The 17,121-nt window shown below is 41.3% G+C and overlaps 2 protein-coding genes across 2 annotated transcripts in view; one reads left to right on the top strand and one right to left on the bottom strand.

The window, feature by feature from the left end:
• Window positions 1-2,063: 2,063 nt before the first annotated feature.
• Window positions 2,064-17,121, bottom strand: part of LOC118888791 (histone H2A-Bbd type 2/3-like) — a 50,901-nt gene continuing 35,843 nt past the window's right edge. Inside the window, exons 2-3 of the mRNA XM_036840243.1 lie at window positions 8,641-8,645; window positions 2,064-2,706 (exon numbers count right to left, since the gene is read on the bottom strand). Of these exons, the coding sequence (XP_036696138.1) occupies window positions 2,262-2,706; window positions 8,641-8,645 (450 nt within the window). The 3' untranslated portion in view covers window positions 2,064-2,261. The remainder of the gene's footprint in view (window positions 2,707-8,640; window positions 8,646-17,121) is intronic.
• Window positions 10,041-17,121, top strand: part of CLIC2 (chloride intracellular channel 2) — a 30,816-nt gene continuing 23,735 nt past the window's right edge. The window contains exons 1-3 of the mRNA XM_036840242.1: window positions 10,041-10,333; window positions 16,709-16,818; window positions 16,944-17,069. Of these exons, the coding sequence (XP_036696137.1) occupies window positions 10,277-10,333; window positions 16,709-16,818; window positions 16,944-17,069 (293 nt within the window). The 5' untranslated portion in view covers window positions 10,041-10,276. The remainder of the gene's footprint in view (window positions 10,334-16,708; window positions 16,819-16,943; window positions 17,070-17,121) is intronic.

The raw sequence follows: 17,121 nt of genomic DNA, 5'->3' as shown, positions 1-17,121 counted from the left end.
GATGAACCTCGAAAGCAGTATGTTTAGTGATAGGAGCCAGCCTCAAAAGCTGACACACTTTATGAATCCACTTGCAAGACATATGGGAAAGGCAGTTTTTTAGAGATGGAGAACAGAGCAGTGGTTGTCAAGGGTTAGGTCTGAAGAAAGAGTTTGACAACTGTTGAGAGTTTAGTTAAACTACTCCATAATACTGCAGCCTCTGCATTCTTTTTGTGTGGCTAAGGAGCCTGCAGGGGACTTGGGTGGACAGACACCTAACCTCAAGGGCATGCCCTGGATGACAGCCAGCAAAGTCACAAGAAAGTGTAACTGATATGAGTTCCCCAAAGCCCCTGGTGATAAAACAGTCTCTTCCGCCTCCCAGCTCCTTCCCCTTGTGGGTCCCTTAGATAGGACTCCCACAGAGCTTACCAAAACCCTGCTCTTTTTTTGGTTTTGAATTGCCAATCTGGCCTTATCCAGGGAACCTCAGAAACACGTCACCTATGGACCCTAATAAAGGCATAAGCCGCAGGTCCTGCTGCTTGCCCGCTGCCTGTACCCTGCCTTGACCTCCTGTGTGGCCCTCCAGGCGTGCTGTGTACCTCATCCAGGACCTGTGAGTACAGCAATAAACTTCTCTATTTCACTTTCCCTTGTGGTCTTTGTTGAATCTTGGCTCACCATCCAACTCCCCACCCAGGACTCTACTGAACAAACGTTAGTTTAGCAAAAATCAAGCACTTAAACAGGGCCAGCAGTACCAGACCAGGGACTTTCCTGGGTTGCTGGAGCTGTTCCATGGCCTGAATGTGGTGGTGGATACACACATATATACATGTGCTAAATTCATAGAACTGGGCTCCAAAAGAGGGTGATTTTATTGCATAATATATAAAACAAAAAAAAGAAATAACAGAGTGCCATGGACTGCATGCAGTACTATCCCCACTACTTGGTAAATTCTTATTTTAGCACAACTATATTTTTATATATTTTAAAAATATATTTTATGTTATACATTATATATATTATATATCATGTATATATATATCATATATATGTAATTTCTCTCTAACTCTTCTAATCACTAATCTGAAATGGTGGGCAGGTATTACACTCTCATTATTAAAAGTGAAGAAATTAAATTTCATTAAAAGGCTAGTACCCTATCAGGGAAGCAGTAGGCATAAAGTTTCTTACTAATCAAAACTACGTAAGGCATAAAGAAATAGAATTAATTTAAAAACGTGGGTCTCAGACGTGGTTACTACTCTAGCTTCCTATGCTAAACTGCCATTTCCACGGTGACATGCAAATTGAGTGATCGGAGGCAGAGCCTGGTCCAGCGAAAGTCACATATGCAAATTGAGAGTTTGGGAGAAAAGCCTTTCAGGGGCAAGATTCATATGCAGGAATCTTGAGGGGAGGGGCCGTGCCTGGTGCAATCTTCGTATGCAAACCAGGGGTGCTGGGGTGGGGCCTGGCCGAGCGCCCGCCCGCTGTTGCTAGGTGACAGCTTGTTTACGCAGGTTGCCAAGCAGGGCATCTCTTGGCATCTCTAGGGGAACACAACCAAAAACTCTTGACCCCGCGTGACCCTAATTCCGACTTTGCCTTTGTGTTGATTGTGTCCCGCCCACCCCAATCCCCATCACGCCTCCATCTTCCCGTCAAAGCCCCTGCCCCATGGGAGTCCATGCCAAGCGCTCTGTCCACCCACCCCTGCATCCCGCACCCAGGGCGGTCGGTCGCCTTGGCACCTTCACCCTATCACGACGCTGCCCTCACGGTGTCGAGCGCCGCCGCAAGGAACCCCGTCCCTCTGGGGACTTTGGCCTGGCTCCGACTTGCGCAGAGCCAGCGGGGGAGCCTTCCGTTGTCCGGCCTCACCCGAGGCCCCAGTCCGCCCCCACCCCCGCCGCAGCCAGCCTCTCCCACCCAGGGCCACCCCATGCACTGTCACCGTGAGAGACCGCTCCTGTCTGTCTGTCACCCCCGACTCCACCCCCCACCCCCCAACTCCGGCCAGACCCCCGCCCTCCATCCCTCCGACGAGGGGTGTCCCACCACCACCACCTCCCCCGCCAAGTGAGTGAAGCACGCGCAGGGCGTCTCTTGAAACACTTTATTGACTCGCAATGACTGTGCCCAAGGGGGCGGGCAGGCCGGGGCTGCCCGGGCTGTGCGGTCGGTCGGTGAGCGGGCCTGGCGCCTGACGGCCGCGCCCCCCGCCCCGCCCCCCCCCGGAGGCCGGGGACCCAGGTGTCGCTGGGCAGCTAGTGCTGGGCCGGGGCCGCCTGGGAGATGGTGCTAGTGCTGAAGAAGCCGCTGAGCAGCGCGTTGTTGCGGGCCGCCACGTCCACCAGCTCCGGAGTGAGGCGCCTCCGGCCGCTGTTCTGGGCCTCATGGCCCGCCCGCTCCAGGACCCTGGCCGTCAGGTACTGGATGATGGCCCCTAGGGAGACGGGTGCGGATGAGCTCAGGCGCTGGGCGTAGTGGCCCTCCCGCAGGAGGCGCTCCATGTGGCTCACGGAGCAGGACCGCTCGGCTCGGGCGGTGCGGGAGCGGCGACCGGGTGACCCTCCACGGCCCCTCTTCCCCGGCATGCTGGCCGTTGGGCAGCTTTCTGCGACGGCCTCGCTCTGCGGTGCGCTGGGATGAGGGGCGGTCGGTTGTGCCTGCTGGTCCCAACATCTCAAGACAACCGGTGTTCTCAGGCCCCTACTCCGTATCCTAGCGACCACAGGCCGGGCCCTCATTGGTGGGGGGGGAGCACGCCCCGTAACAGGTAGACCCTGTGAGGTCACTGCTTTCCCATAACCCCTCCCCCACCCCACCTCACCCCGCCCCCACCCCCACCGCCGGGGTCCTGGGCCTGCAAAGAAATGGCGCTGGCAGGACCCTGCTCGCCGTGCTCGCTGGACCCTCTCTTTGGTGGAACTCTCACTGTCCACCGGACGGGAACTTTGTACGGAGAAGGCAGCTAATGGCGGACCATCCAGGGGCACCAAGTATACACTGGCGGTGCTGGGCCACCATCACGACTATATATCTACTTCCAAGACGTTGGCACCAGCCCAAAGAGAAACCCCTGTACCCGCCAGGCAGTCACTCCCCACTGCCCCCTCCTGCAGTGTCCCCCACCCCACCCCATCCCACCCCCCATAGTCCCCAGGCAACCACTCATCTGCTTCCTGTGCACAGACATTTGCCTGCTCTGGAGACTTCCTAGAGATGGAAGCAGACAATAAATAGGTGGCCTTTTGTGTCCGGCTGCTTTCACTTATGTTTGCGTTAGGGTTCATCCACGCGGTAGCACCAACCAGCACTTCATGCCTTTTCCTGGCTGAATAATATTCCAATGCGTGGCTAGACCACACATGTTGTGTATCCGCTCAGCAGCTGATGTACATTTGGGTGACTTCCACCTTGTGCCTGTTGGGCATAGTGCTGTGGTGAACATTCCTGTGCAGGGTTCTGTTTGAACGCCTGTTTTCAACTCATTTGGGTTTGCAACCCATGGGATAGATCTATGGGTTTATTTCTGGACTCGTAGTTCTACTCCACTGATCTATGTGTCTATCCTTATGCTAGTGCCACATAGTTTTGAGAACTGTAGCTTTGGACTAAGTTTTGAAATAGGGACGTGTGAGTCCTCCAACTTTTTTCTTCTTTTCCAAGATTATTTTGGCTATTCAAGGTCACTTGAAATTCCGTATGCATTTAGGATTGGCTTTTACCTTTCTGTAAAACAGAGCATTACGATTTCCATAGGGATTGCATTAAATCTCTAGATAACTTTGGGTGGGATTGCCATCTTAAAAATATTAAGTCTTCCAGTCCACAAAATCTGCTATCTTTCCTTTTTTTTTTTTTAAGGTCATCATTAATTTCTTTCAGCAGTGCTTTGTAGTTTTTGGTGCACAAGGCTTGCACCTCCTTGGCTAAATTTATCCCTGTGTATTTTATTCCTTTTGATGTTGTCTGAAATAGAACTGTTGTCAATTTCATTTTGGATTGTTTTTTCATTGCTAGGATATGCAACACAACAGTGCTAGGGTATGCAACAATGAGGTATCACATCACACTTGTCAGAATGGCTAACATCAAAAAGTCTACAGGTAACAAAATTATTGCTACTATGGAAAACAGTATGAAGTTCCTCAAAAAACTACAAATAGAACCATCGTATAATCCAACAATTCCACTCCAGGGTATATATCCATAAAATATGCAAACACTAATTCAAAAAGATACATGCACCCCAATGTTTGTAGCAGCACTATTAACAATACCCAAGGTATGGAAGCAACCCAAACGCCCATCAACAGACAAATGGATTAAGAAGATATTAGGCATAAAAAAGAATGAAATTCTGCCATTTGCAGTTACATGGATGGACCTAGAGAATATTATACTTAATGAAATGAGTCAAACAGAGAAAGACAAATACTGCATGATGTCACTTATATGTGGAACCTAGAAAATAATACAAATGAGTGCATATGCAAAACCAGAACAGACTCAGACATAGAAAACAGACCAGTGGTTACCAAAGGGGAGATGGAAGTGGGAGGGGCAAATTAAGGGTATGGGGTTAAGAGATACACACTACTATGTATAAAATAGATAAGCAACAAGGGTATGTTGTATAGCACAGGTTATTATAGCTATTTCTTGTAGTAATTTTTTTCTTTGCAATCTTGATGTACATAACAGCTGTGTAAGCAGATCAGAAAAACCAGATTTCATAAAGGAAAACAATATAAGATTTTATGTAAAATTTTAATTTTACATAAGACATTGTTTAAAAATTACATGTAACATTATCAAAAAGAGTTAGTGTCTGGTCTTCAAAGCCAAATGCTCTGGGGTCTTGTCTTCCTGGCACAGGACCCTCGGGCTAAGGAGCCTGATGTGGGGCTCAGACCCCCTCAGTCTTTGGCGAGAAGCTGTGAAATTGTAATTATCCTCCCACTTGTGGGTTGCCTACCACGAGGGTATGGGTTTTGACTATACCACATCTTCACCCCTTCTACCCGTGTCGTTGTGGTTCCTTCTTTCAGATCTTCTCTGCTAGTCTTCATGTCATTCTCATCAATAGTTGCTCTGTGAATAGTTGTAATTTTGGTGTGCTCAAATAATTTATGTAGTTAGAACTCCCTTCAGGAGGTAAATCTTTAACCTCCCTTCCCCAGCATTGAGTGTGGGCTGGATTTAGTGACTTGTTTCCAAAGAATAGAGTATGGAAAAGGCGGGGATAGTAACTTTACATAAAGTAACCTAGCAAACACTACCTTGGCCAGATGATGAAGTTTAACCTTACCAGTGAGAAGTCATGTTGATACCATGTACCCCGTGATGATGTGATGAGAAGAGCATTTCATCTTTAGAGTATTCTTCCCCAAACCAATAACTTCAGTCTAATCATGATAAAAACATCAAACCCAAATAGAGGAGCATTCTACAAAATACTTGGCCAGTACTTGAAAACTTCCAATATGACAAGAAAAAAGGAAAGAGTGAGAACTGTCACACATGAGAGGAGACTATAGAGAAATGGTGACGAAATGTGATGTCATTTCTTGGAAGGGATCCTGGAACAGAAATGGGACATTAGTGGGAATATGGTGAACTCCAAATATGGAATTTAGTTAATAATGTAATAATGTAGGTTTCTTATTGTTTTCAACTGTACCATATCCATATAAGATGTTAATGGTAAGAAAAACTGAGTGAGGAAAATATGAGAACTCTCTGTACTATCTTTGCAACTTTTGTGTAAACCTGAAGTTATTTCAGAACAAAAATTTCTTTTTAAAAAATCAGTTCTATTTCTATATACTAATGTGACCATTCCAAAAATGAAATTAAAATATTTTCATTCATAACAGCATCAAAAAATAAAATGCCTAGGAATAAATTTATCAAAAGGAGTGCAAGGGGGTTTCCCTGGTGGTGCAGTGGTTGAGAATCTGCCTGCCAATGCAGGGGACACGGGTTCGAGTCCTGGTCTGGGAAGATCCCACATGCCGTGGAGCAACTAGGCCCGTGAGCCACAACTACTGAGCCTGTGCGTCTGGAGCCTGTGCCCTGCAACAAGAGAGGCCGCGACAGTGAAAGGCCCGCACACCGCGATGAAGAGTGGCCCCCGCTCGCCACAACTGGAGAAAGCCCTCACACAGAAACGAAGACCCAACACAGCCAAAAATAAATAAATAAATAAATAAATTTATTTTTTTTAAAAAAAGGAGTGCAAGACTTGTACAGTGAAAACTATAAAATACTGTTGAGGAAAGATGAAAAATCTAAATAAATGGATAGTCATTTCACGTTCACGGATATTAAAACTCAATACTGTTAAGATTAAATACTCTTCAAATCGATGTATATATTCAACACATTCCTTAAAATGTCAGCAGACTTTTTTTGCAGAAATTTATAAGCTGATCCTAAAATTTATCTGGAAATGCAAAGAGCCCAGAATAACCAAAACAACATTGAAAAGAAAGAAAAAAAAGTGGAAAGACTTTTACTTCCTGATTTTAAAACCAACTATAAAGCAGTTATTAAGTATGGTACCTGCATAAGGATAAACATATAAATCAGTGAAACAGAACAGAGAATCTAGAAATTAACCCTTATATTTATGGTCAATTTATTGTTGACAAAGATGCCAAGGACATTCAATGGGGGAAAGGATAGTCGTTTCAACAAATGGTGCTGGAACAATTGGATAGCCACATACAAAAAGAGGAATTTAGACCCTTACCTCACACCATACACAAAGATTAACTCAAAATGAATGAGACCTAAATATAAGAGATATAAAGATTTTTGATCTGCAGTTGGTTGAATCCACAGCTTCTGCATCTGCAGATGTGGAGGGCCGACTGTACTATGCTATTTTATATAAGGGGCATGAGCATCCTCAGATTTTGGCATCCATGGGGACCCTAATCCCATGGATAATCCCATGGATACTGAGAGACAACTGTATTAAAGTCTCAGAAGACAATAGAGGAAAAAAATTTTCATGACCTTGGGTTAGGTAAAGAGTTCTTAAATACAACACCAAAGAACACAATTCATAAAAGAAAAGAACTGATAAATTAGACCTTATAAAAATTCTAAACCTTGGCTGTTCAAAAGATACTGTTAAGAAAATTGAAAGACAAGCCATAGACCAGGACAAAATGTTTGCAAATCATATATCTGATAAGGGTCTAGTCTCCAGAAGAACTCTTCCAACTCAATAACAAAAACACAAAGAATCGAATTTAAAAATAGCAAAGGACATGAGTAGATATTTAGCAAAATAGATATACAAATGGCCAATAAGCACATGAAAATATGCTCAATATCATTAATCATTAGGGAAATACAAATCAAAACCACAATGAGATACCACTTCCACACCCACTAGGCTGGCTACAATAAAAAAATAAATAAAAACAGAAAATAACAAGTATTGGCTAGGATGTGGAAAAACTGGAATTTTCATATGCTGCTGGTCGGAATGTAAAATGGTGCAGCCACTGTGAAAAATAGTTTGGCAGTTACTCAAAGAGTTCAACATAGAGTTACCATATGACCAGCAATTCCACTCCTAGGTACCTACCCAAGAGAATCGAAAACATACGTACACCCAAAATCTTGTGCGTAAATGTCCATACCAGCCTTATTCACAATAGCCAAAAGGTGGAAATAACCCAAATGTCCATAAACAAAAGGTGGTATATACATATATTATATACCATTATTCGGCCATCAAAAGTAATGAAGTACTGATTCACATTACAACATGGATGAAACTTGAAAACGTCACACTAAGTAAAAGAAGCAAGTCACAAAAGATTGCAAACTGCGTGATTCCATTTATATGAAATGTCCAGAATAGGCAAATCCATAGAGACAAGAAGCAGATTAGTGGTTCCCAGGGGCTAGGGTGGTAATGGGGACTAAGTGCACATGGGCAAGAGAGAGGTGCCATTGAGGTGATGGAAATATCTAATATTGGATTATAGTGATGGTTGCACCACTCGATAAGTTTACTAAAAATCCTTGAATGTACACGTAAAATGAGTCAGATTTATGGTGTGTAAATTATATCTCGATACAACATTTTAAAAACACTTTGGGAAGTAGAGAAAATAAAGTTTGTGTCAATTGACACAATTTATTAGGGGTCATACAGAGCTCATTGGGCTGTTGTATGTTGTTGATGCTGTCGTTGTTGCCGTGGTTATGGTGGCTTTCCCATGAGGGCTGAGGGTCAAGCAGGGATTTGGGTCTTTTACAATAAAAATTTAAAAAATTAACAGAAAAAGAATGTTGCTGGGTTGAAATTCTGAGTAGCAGTGGGGGCGAAGAGATGTGGATGGGTTTAAAAACATATTCAGGATGCGGAAGTGACACGATTTTGTACTGATTAGATACTGGGAATGGGGAAGAGTGAGGACGCCTCAGACTTCACATGCTTCAAGTTGAACTCCTGTTGTCCTCTCAAACCTACTGTCCTCCTGTGCTGCTAACCTCTGGGAGTGGAGCAGCACCCTGGCACAGAGTAAGCGTTCATTGATTGTCTTTGGAGTGGAAGAATGAATGAACAGAGTAAACATATGGCCAACGCATCCACCAGGTCCTCCAAACAACCAGCCCTATACTCACCCACAAGGTCAGCTCAGCAGACGTCTATCAGAATTTCCCTCTCGCTCTATTGACCATTTGGGAAATCAACAGGTCCCACGCCTTGAACAACACTCACATTCATACCGGTGGCCACTCCTTGCCTAAACCCTGCAGCTGTGGCAGGGACCGGGTTTTGCCCAAAGCCTCTCATCCTGTAAATTCTTTACACGTGGGCAATGGCAGGTACATGTACAGCCCATATGAGCATGGGGGACGTTTGGTGTTGTAGAAAGAGGGTCACAATGGTGCCCAACTGGTGGGTCTATGTTCACTTTGGCTCCAAGCAGAAAGAGACGTTTCCCATCCGAGGGGGTTTATTAATCCAGGGCCCACAGCTCCACCCACCCACCATCCTGGCAGGCAGAAAACACAGCTGCCAGAAACACTGCAGACAGTGAGTGATCAACTTGGATATTTTACTGCTGTTCCCAGGGTTGACAAGCAGAGATACAGAACTGCTTGCGGTTCCTGATACAGATACCAAAACCAGGAAGTGATCCCTCCCAACCCACCCTTCCCAGAAATAGAGAATGAGGTGGGACACGCAAAAGACGCCCCCAGACTCAACCGACCCATCAGACATTCCCTGATTATAGAAGAGAAGTGAAATTTGCAACCCAGAAGGGAAATCTGGCTGTGTCAGCAGTAGAATTGAGGGTGTAGACATTTGATGAAGTGTACTTCTTTTTTTTTTTTTTGATTTATTTTTGGCTGCATTGGGTCTTCGTTGCTGTGCGTGGGCTTTCTCTAGTTGCGGCGAGGGTGGCTACTCTTTGTTGTGGTGCGTGGGCTTCTCATTGCGGTGGCTTCTCTCGTTGCGGAGCACAGGCTCTAGGTGCGCAGGCTTCAGTAGTTGTGGCACGTGGGCTCAGTAGTTGTGGCTTGCGGGCTCTAGAGTGCAGGCTCAGTAGTTGTGGCACACGGGCTTAGCTGCTCCACGGCATGTGGGATCTTCCCGGACCAGGGCTTGAACCCGTGTCCCCTCTGCATTTGCAGGCGGATTCTTAACCACTGTGCCACCAGGGAAGCCCACTTCTTTTTAAACCAACGTTTAGACAGTGTCATTAGATAAACATCCTTTTCAATGCTAAAACCCGAGTCATTTGTGGCCTTTTCCTGGAAGAGATTTTTGCTGCTGTCAGGTTATAAGAACAGTATACAAGGCCATTTTCTGGGCATGGAGCCCAGGATTCAAAGGGAAGCTCTAGAGAACATCTGGTCTGCTTGATATATTGAAACTTCATGTGTGTGTTTGTGTGTATGTGTTTCTCTCTGCTGACTCATAGCATTGAAGCCTCTTTGGAAACACCCCCACCCTTCTAGCCAACCAGTTTATACACACGCCATCGGCTCCTCCTTGATTCAAATGTTAGGTCAAGAGGAAGAAAGAAAACGAATTCAAGAGTTACTCTCAAGCATCTAGAATTTTCTGCACCTCTTGAAGAGAGACTAGCCCAGCTCTGACTATTACAAGCTGGACTTTCCTCTTAAAGCACAACCTTCATTTAAGCCTTTGGATAAAACTGGAGGAAAAGAATCTGTGAGTACTGTGGACTGCACAGAAGGCAGGGGGCTGAAAACTGGCAATAAAAACAGAAAGATGGCAGACCCGAGGCCCAGCAGTCAAGCAGACCCTGAAATTGAGCTTTTTGTGAAGGTAAGTTTTCTAGCTATAATGAGAGCATACAGAATGTATTATTCCTTGATACTGGACCTCAGCTTTTTTTTTTTAAAGTCAACATTTCAGCTAGAGATAGGAAATAATTTTGTAATTTTATACTTACTCTGAGTCCTAGAAGAATACCTGGGTGTTTGGCTGCTCTTATATAACAATAGAAAAACATCCTATCTGAAAAAAGCAAGAAGATATGGTGGAAAGACAACTAGACTTGCTGGTAGTTAGAACAAGTAAATTGTATTATTAGTGACTTCCTATGTAACCTTGGACAAATCCCTCCCTCCCTCTTTGTTTTTCCATCTGTACAATAAAGGAGCCTGACAAAATGATACTTAAGGGCTTTCCAGTTCTCATAATCTGTGTTTTATGAGATATGTTTTGGAAGGCCTGAATGTGGGGAGGAGAGGGCCAAGAATGGCCTGAGAGCCTCATTCCCACACATGGTCCAAATAGAGCCTTCTAAAATTCTCCCACAATGGATGAACATCACAGCAGGGTCCAATGGACACTAGAGGAGAAAAAAGCCAGGAGTCTGTGTGCCTGTTATATGAGTAGGAGGCATTTTGCCTTGGCTTTTTTTTTTTTTTAATGTCTTAACATTTCAGAAAAGCCCTTTGGAAAACCCCTAAAGCAGGAGAAAGGAACATGTGTTTCTAAATTAGCTCATCAAGAAAAAGAAGCAATTTTGTATGGGTTATTCCAAGTAGAAATTACATAGTTTCCTAAATCCTTGCTTATATTAACTATTTTTCTCTATATTTTCATTGACTATTGGAAGTATTCAGTATGGTAATAATAATAACAAACTCTTATATCATGCTTAACCCTCTTCTAACACTTTATGTATATTATCTCATTTAGTCCTAACAACTTAGAAGATACATTAATAGTAGTAAAGTAGTATCATCAGTAGTAGTGGTGGTAATAGTACTCAAAACTTTAGTAATATTGTCCTCATGATTTCTAGGTAAGTAAGCTAAGGAAATAAGGTTTAAGTAACTTGCCTCTAAAACTACATTGCCTCTTGATGGCCTACAAAGACATAAAATAAGGTGTGCTTACCAAATTTTAGGTTAAACATCTGTTGGCCAAAGTAATACTTTTACAATAATTTTAAAATATTTGACAACTGGTCACATATATACATCAAGGACATAATTAACCAGCCTTTTCAAAATTATAGGAGACTCTTGAATTCCTGCATAGCAAAACAATCCAAGTAAGTGTTTGCTTGACTGTGGGGCATAAGAGCTACTTCTCCTATCTCTGGATTCTAGCAAAACATGTCACTGCTCAGATGCAACATAAGTAAGCCTTAACTTCCTAACTGACTTTTTATAACTACCAAATCCAACCCAGCGGTAATAAGTCTCTTCATAGGGTAACTAGTTTCTTTTGTCTAAACTTGTTTATTCAATCCAATCAAACTCCTCTAACCAGTTGTTGGCATTGATCTGTGTGTTTATCTTCATAGACTTCCCATAATTTGGGTGGTAATCTAGACAGGGGAATTTAGGAAATCACACGTTGGATGAGCAAATGTTAAATTAAATAATAACTTTCAGGTTAAAAACCTAATCATTTATTGAGTACTTTTGGCAGGGGCTGTGCTAAGTGGTTTATTTTTAACCCTATTTTATGGCTACAGAAACTAAAGCAAAAAGTAGCTAAGTAGCTTTGCCTAAGGTCACATAGCTAGTAAATGGCAGGGTCAAGATTCCAGTCCCTTAAAATAGCTGTGCATAATCTTAATTCATTGTTTTCAATTTGGCACACTTTGTAGTAACATTTCCCAGAATTTCATTAGATGAAATCCTCTAGATGTAAGCTTATCTAATGACATTGATACGAGTCACAGATTTTCTGGAAGAACCTTGAGTATCATCTGATCTGGGTTTTTGTTTTGCTTTGCTTTGAGATGGATTCCAAAAATCTCTAGAAGTTTCATAGAAGAGGGGGAATAGGGACTGAGGGGGTGAAAATGTTAATGAGAAAATTTTAAAAGCACTACTGTTTACCAGTTGTATCTCCCTTATAATGTGGTATCTTTCTAAAGATTAAATGAGTCTGTAATTTCCCCAGCTATGTCTGGGGACCCTACCACAATTTCCCAACTCCACTGATGGGATCCCTACAAGAAAGTAAGTCCTTTCCTGACACAATTAAGAATTTATATCACACACCCCCATGTGTTCCATGGAGTGAGTGAAAACATTGCCTTTCAACTCTGAATGATTTGGGCAAGATTTATATCCAGCAACTAAGAACAAAGGATTTTCTAAAAGAATACATTTTGTTTTCTCTAAATGCAGAGTTTATCTTATTGGTTTGTTGTTCATTGATAAATGGAGTTTTTGTGTTCTCTACCAGTCTAAAATTAAGTTTTCATAGATTTGTACATAACATTATAGACTCTAACATTTGGGCCCAAATCCTGAATGTAATATTTTTGTCTTTATTGATAAATGTAAAATAGAAAAAGAGATGATACTCTTCTCTGAATGTTCAGACCATTTTCGAATTATCTTAGAACTATCATAAAGACTATTATAAAGACTGATTAATAAAAAATCCAATAAAACTATTAGATGGGAGAAATCAGTGTTTAAGGAGTGTGGATTGTGGCGTAGACAGTCCTGGATTAGCTACATGAGAAGAGTGTATGGGTCATCAACTCTTGTCTAGCTGAGTGTACTTGAGCAAGTCAGCTTCTCTGAGCTTCAATTTCCTCATCTGTAAAACAAGAGTAATGACAGAACCTACCTCACAGGATCATCTTCACTGTAAGCATAAAATAAAATAAATTTGTAAGACACAGTAGTTGTTAACATAGTAAACATTCAATAAATGTCAGATGTTCCAGCCATTATTATTTTTCATGTTTAGGAACATAGATCACAAACGCAAAGAGAAAAAGTTGTTTTGGTGAATGACCACATCGTGGTAGTTTTCATGTCCGTTTCTCTAGGAGGTGGGTCAAAAACATCTTGCTGTGATTTATGTCATAGAGTGTTCTGCCTATGTTTCCTCTAAGAGTTTTATAGTGTCTGGCCTTACATTTAGGTCTTTAATCCATTTTTAGTTTATTTTTGTGTATGGTGTTAGGGACTGTTCTAATTTCATTCTTTTACATGTAGCTGTCCAGTTTTCCCAGCACCACTTATGGAAGAGCCTGTCTTTTCTCCATTGTATATTCATACATTTTGTGTAGTGGCACTTTAAATCAGCATTATTATAAACAGAAAAAAGTTCAGTTTTCCTGTAAAATTGTGCTGCATTTCCCCCACACCTCACTGTTTTGCCTTTCCTTTTGCCAAAGGCAACCCACCCTTCCTGCTGTATCTATTATCAGACTTCATTCCTCTTCCTGCCTAATCAAGTTTCCATTCACTAACCCCAGTTATGATTGGATCTTTAGCCTGACTTCTGTTACAAAAGAAATTCAGCTGCCAAGGTGGTTGCCTCTTCCCATACCTCTTCACTCCCTGACGCCACAAAAGAGCAACAATAAACATTATTTCCTCTGTTGTACTCACTGCCAGGAAAAGGAAAATTTTCCAAAAAATAAGAATTATGTCCAAGATCAAGGTGTCAGCATGGTCAGTTTCTGGTGAGAACTCTCTTCCTGGTTTATTATAGATAGGTGCCTTCTTGCTGTGACTTTATATACACGGTTGTTGGGGGAGATGAAGAAAGAGAGAAGGAAAAAGAGAGAGAGCTCTGGTTTCTTCTTATAAGGGCATTAATGCCATCGTAAGGGTTCTACCCTCATGACCTCATCTAAACCAATCACTTCCCAAACACCTCACCTCCAGCTACCATCACATTGAGGGACAGGGATTCAACACTTTAATTTGGGGGGAACACAATTCACAAATCCAAAGTAGATAGCAGTGCAATTCACAGGATTAGGAACTCTAAAGAGTAGGTAAGTGTGTGGAGTAAAGAAAAGGGAAAGAATTCACTTTGGGACATGTTGAGATTGAGGTGTCTAAAACTTGGATCTCCCATCAGGAGACAACATCAGCTATAGCCCTCTCAAGGAGTGGCTCCCCTTTCTTCCTCATTTCTATTACCACTGAGGGTGGCGATGGGGTAAGTGTCTTTAGATATCCTTGCTCCTCATTCTTGTTTCCAGACCATTCTATCTCTCCCATCCAGAGAAATATCTAGGTTGTCTCATAAAATCAGACTAAACCAATCACTACCCCTCTTTGTTATAGTAGTCTTCCCAATCCCAGGTCACTTTCCCTTACTTCTTAAGGATTTTATTTCCTGGATCATTGTCACACTCTTCAACACTATGCCTATCATAATTCTTGGTGATTTTAATATCTACACAAATGACCCTTCCAACACTCTGTCCTCTCACATCCTTGGCTTTCTCTCCTCCAGTGACCGTGTTCTTCATAATCTCTCAGGCACCCCCTTCCATGGTTATACCCTTATCTTTGTTATTGCAACGTCTGCAATCGCTGCATAATATCATGTATTTGAGGGGTTTTTTGTTCTTCTTTTTGAACTTTTCCATTTTAATACACTTTATTGAGGTATAATATACATAAAGTAAGATGTGCTCATTTTTTCACTGAAGTGTCTCTGATTTACAATGTTGTGTTAATTTCTGCTGTACAGCAAAGTGATTCAGTTATATCTATATACACATCCTTTTTCATATTCTTTTGCATCATGGTTTATCACAGGATATTGAATATAGTTTCCTGTGCTATACAGTAGGACCTTGTTGTTTATCCATTCTATATATAATAGTTTTCATCTACTAATCCCAAACTCCCAATCCATGCCTCTCCCATCCCCTGACCCCCTTGGCAACCACAGTCTGCTCTCTATGTCTATGAGTCTGTTTCTGTTTCATAGATAAGTTCATTTGTGTCATATTTTAGATTCCACATATAAGCCATATCTATGATATTTGTCTTTCTCTGGTTTACTTCACTTAGTATGATAATCTCTAGGTACATCCATGTTGCTGCAAATGGCATTATTTCATTTTTTATGGCTGAGTAGTATTCCATCATATATATATATTATATATAAATAATATATATATTATATATATATACCATTCCATTATATATGTATATTATATATATCATTCCATTGTATATATAATGGATATATATACATATATATATATATATATATATATATATATATATATATATATATATATATCACATCTTCTTAATCCATTTGTCTGTCAATGGACACTTAAGTTGCTTCCATGTCTTGGCTATTCTAAATAGTGCTGCAACGAGCATACGGGTGCATGTATCTTTTCAAATTATAGTTTTGTCTGGATACATGCCCAGGAGTAGGATTGCTGGATCATATGGTAACTCTATTTTTATTTTTTTAAGGAGCCTCCATACTGTTCTCCATAGTGGCTGCACCAATTTACGTTCCCACCAGCAGTGTAGGAGGGTTCCCTTTTCTCCACACCCTCTCCAGCATTTGTTATTTGTAGACTTTTAATGATGGCCATTCTGACCAGTATGAGGTGGTACCTCATTGTAGTTTTGATTTGCCTTTCTCTAATAATTTGCTATGTTGAGCAAAAGATGAAGTTTTAAATGAGTGGTGTTAAGACAACTATTAACTATTTGTAAAATAATAAAAATAAAATAAAGATAATAAAGCTGGAGTCCCAATACATTCCTTATGCCAAAATAAATTCTAAATAGATGAAACAAATGTAAAAATGAAACCGTAAAGTTACTAGAAGAAAACATGAGAGAACATCTTTATAGTAAAACAAAATAAGAAAGTATTTTTTTTCTTTGCAATCTTGATGTACATAACAGCTGTGTAAGCAGATCAGAAAAACCAGATTTCATAAAGGAAAACAATATAAGATTTTATGTAAAATTTTAATTTTACATAAGACATTGTTTAAAAATTACATGTAACATTATCAGAAAGAGTTAGTGTCTTTAGTATACAAGTAATTTTTCCAAAGTAATAAGGAAAAGGTCATCACCTTAATAGAAAAATATAAAATTGTCATGAACAAACAAGTCACAGAATAAGGAAATCAAAGGTCCAATGAAAATACTGAATATACCTTTCAAGAAGGAAATTTGGCAGGATCTATGAAAATGGAAAATGAACATTGTCTTTAGTCAGCATTCTGTTGTTATGTACTCATCACTCTGGTAATTTTACATACAATGAAATTATTTGCTTCATTATCTCTCTCTGCCCACAGATGGTAGAATTCATGAGATTAAGGACTTCCAACTTTGTCTCTAGCAACTAGCTTATTTCCCAGCAGGCACTCAATACATACTTGTTGAGCAAATGAATGAATGAAGCCTTTCTTTATCTTAATAGGCTGGAAGTGATGGGGAGAGTATTGGAAACTGTCCCTTTTGCCAACGCCTTTTTATGATCCTCTGGCTTAAAGGAGTTAAATTCAATGTGACTACTGTTGACATGACCAGGTAAGACAAATCAGGACATGTTTCATTCTGGGGATTAAAATCAGTAGACACCAATACAATGTTGGTGTTTGCATAATGTGTACTTTATCTAGAGGCCTAACTCTGCTTATTTTCAATAATCATAGAAAGCCTGAAGAGCTGAAGGACTTAGCCCCAGGCACCAATCCTCCCTTCCTGATATATAACAAGGAGTTGAAAACAGACTTCATTAAAATTGAGGAGTTCCTAGAGCACACACTGGCTCCTCCAAGGTACAACATTTTTACAGGATATTATTGTTCTTGAGATAATCTATTTTATTGG

This window comes from Balaenoptera musculus, chromosome X (genome assembly GCF_009873245.2).
Source record: "Balaenoptera musculus isolate JJ_BM4_2016_0621 chromosome X, mBalMus1.pri.v3, whole genome shotgun sequence".
Lineage (NCBI taxonomy): Eukaryota > Metazoa > Chordata > Mammalia > Artiodactyla > Balaenopteridae > Balaenoptera > Balaenoptera musculus.
Note: the sequence above shows the minus strand (reverse complement) of the source record. Positions and strands in the feature narration are given on the sequence as shown.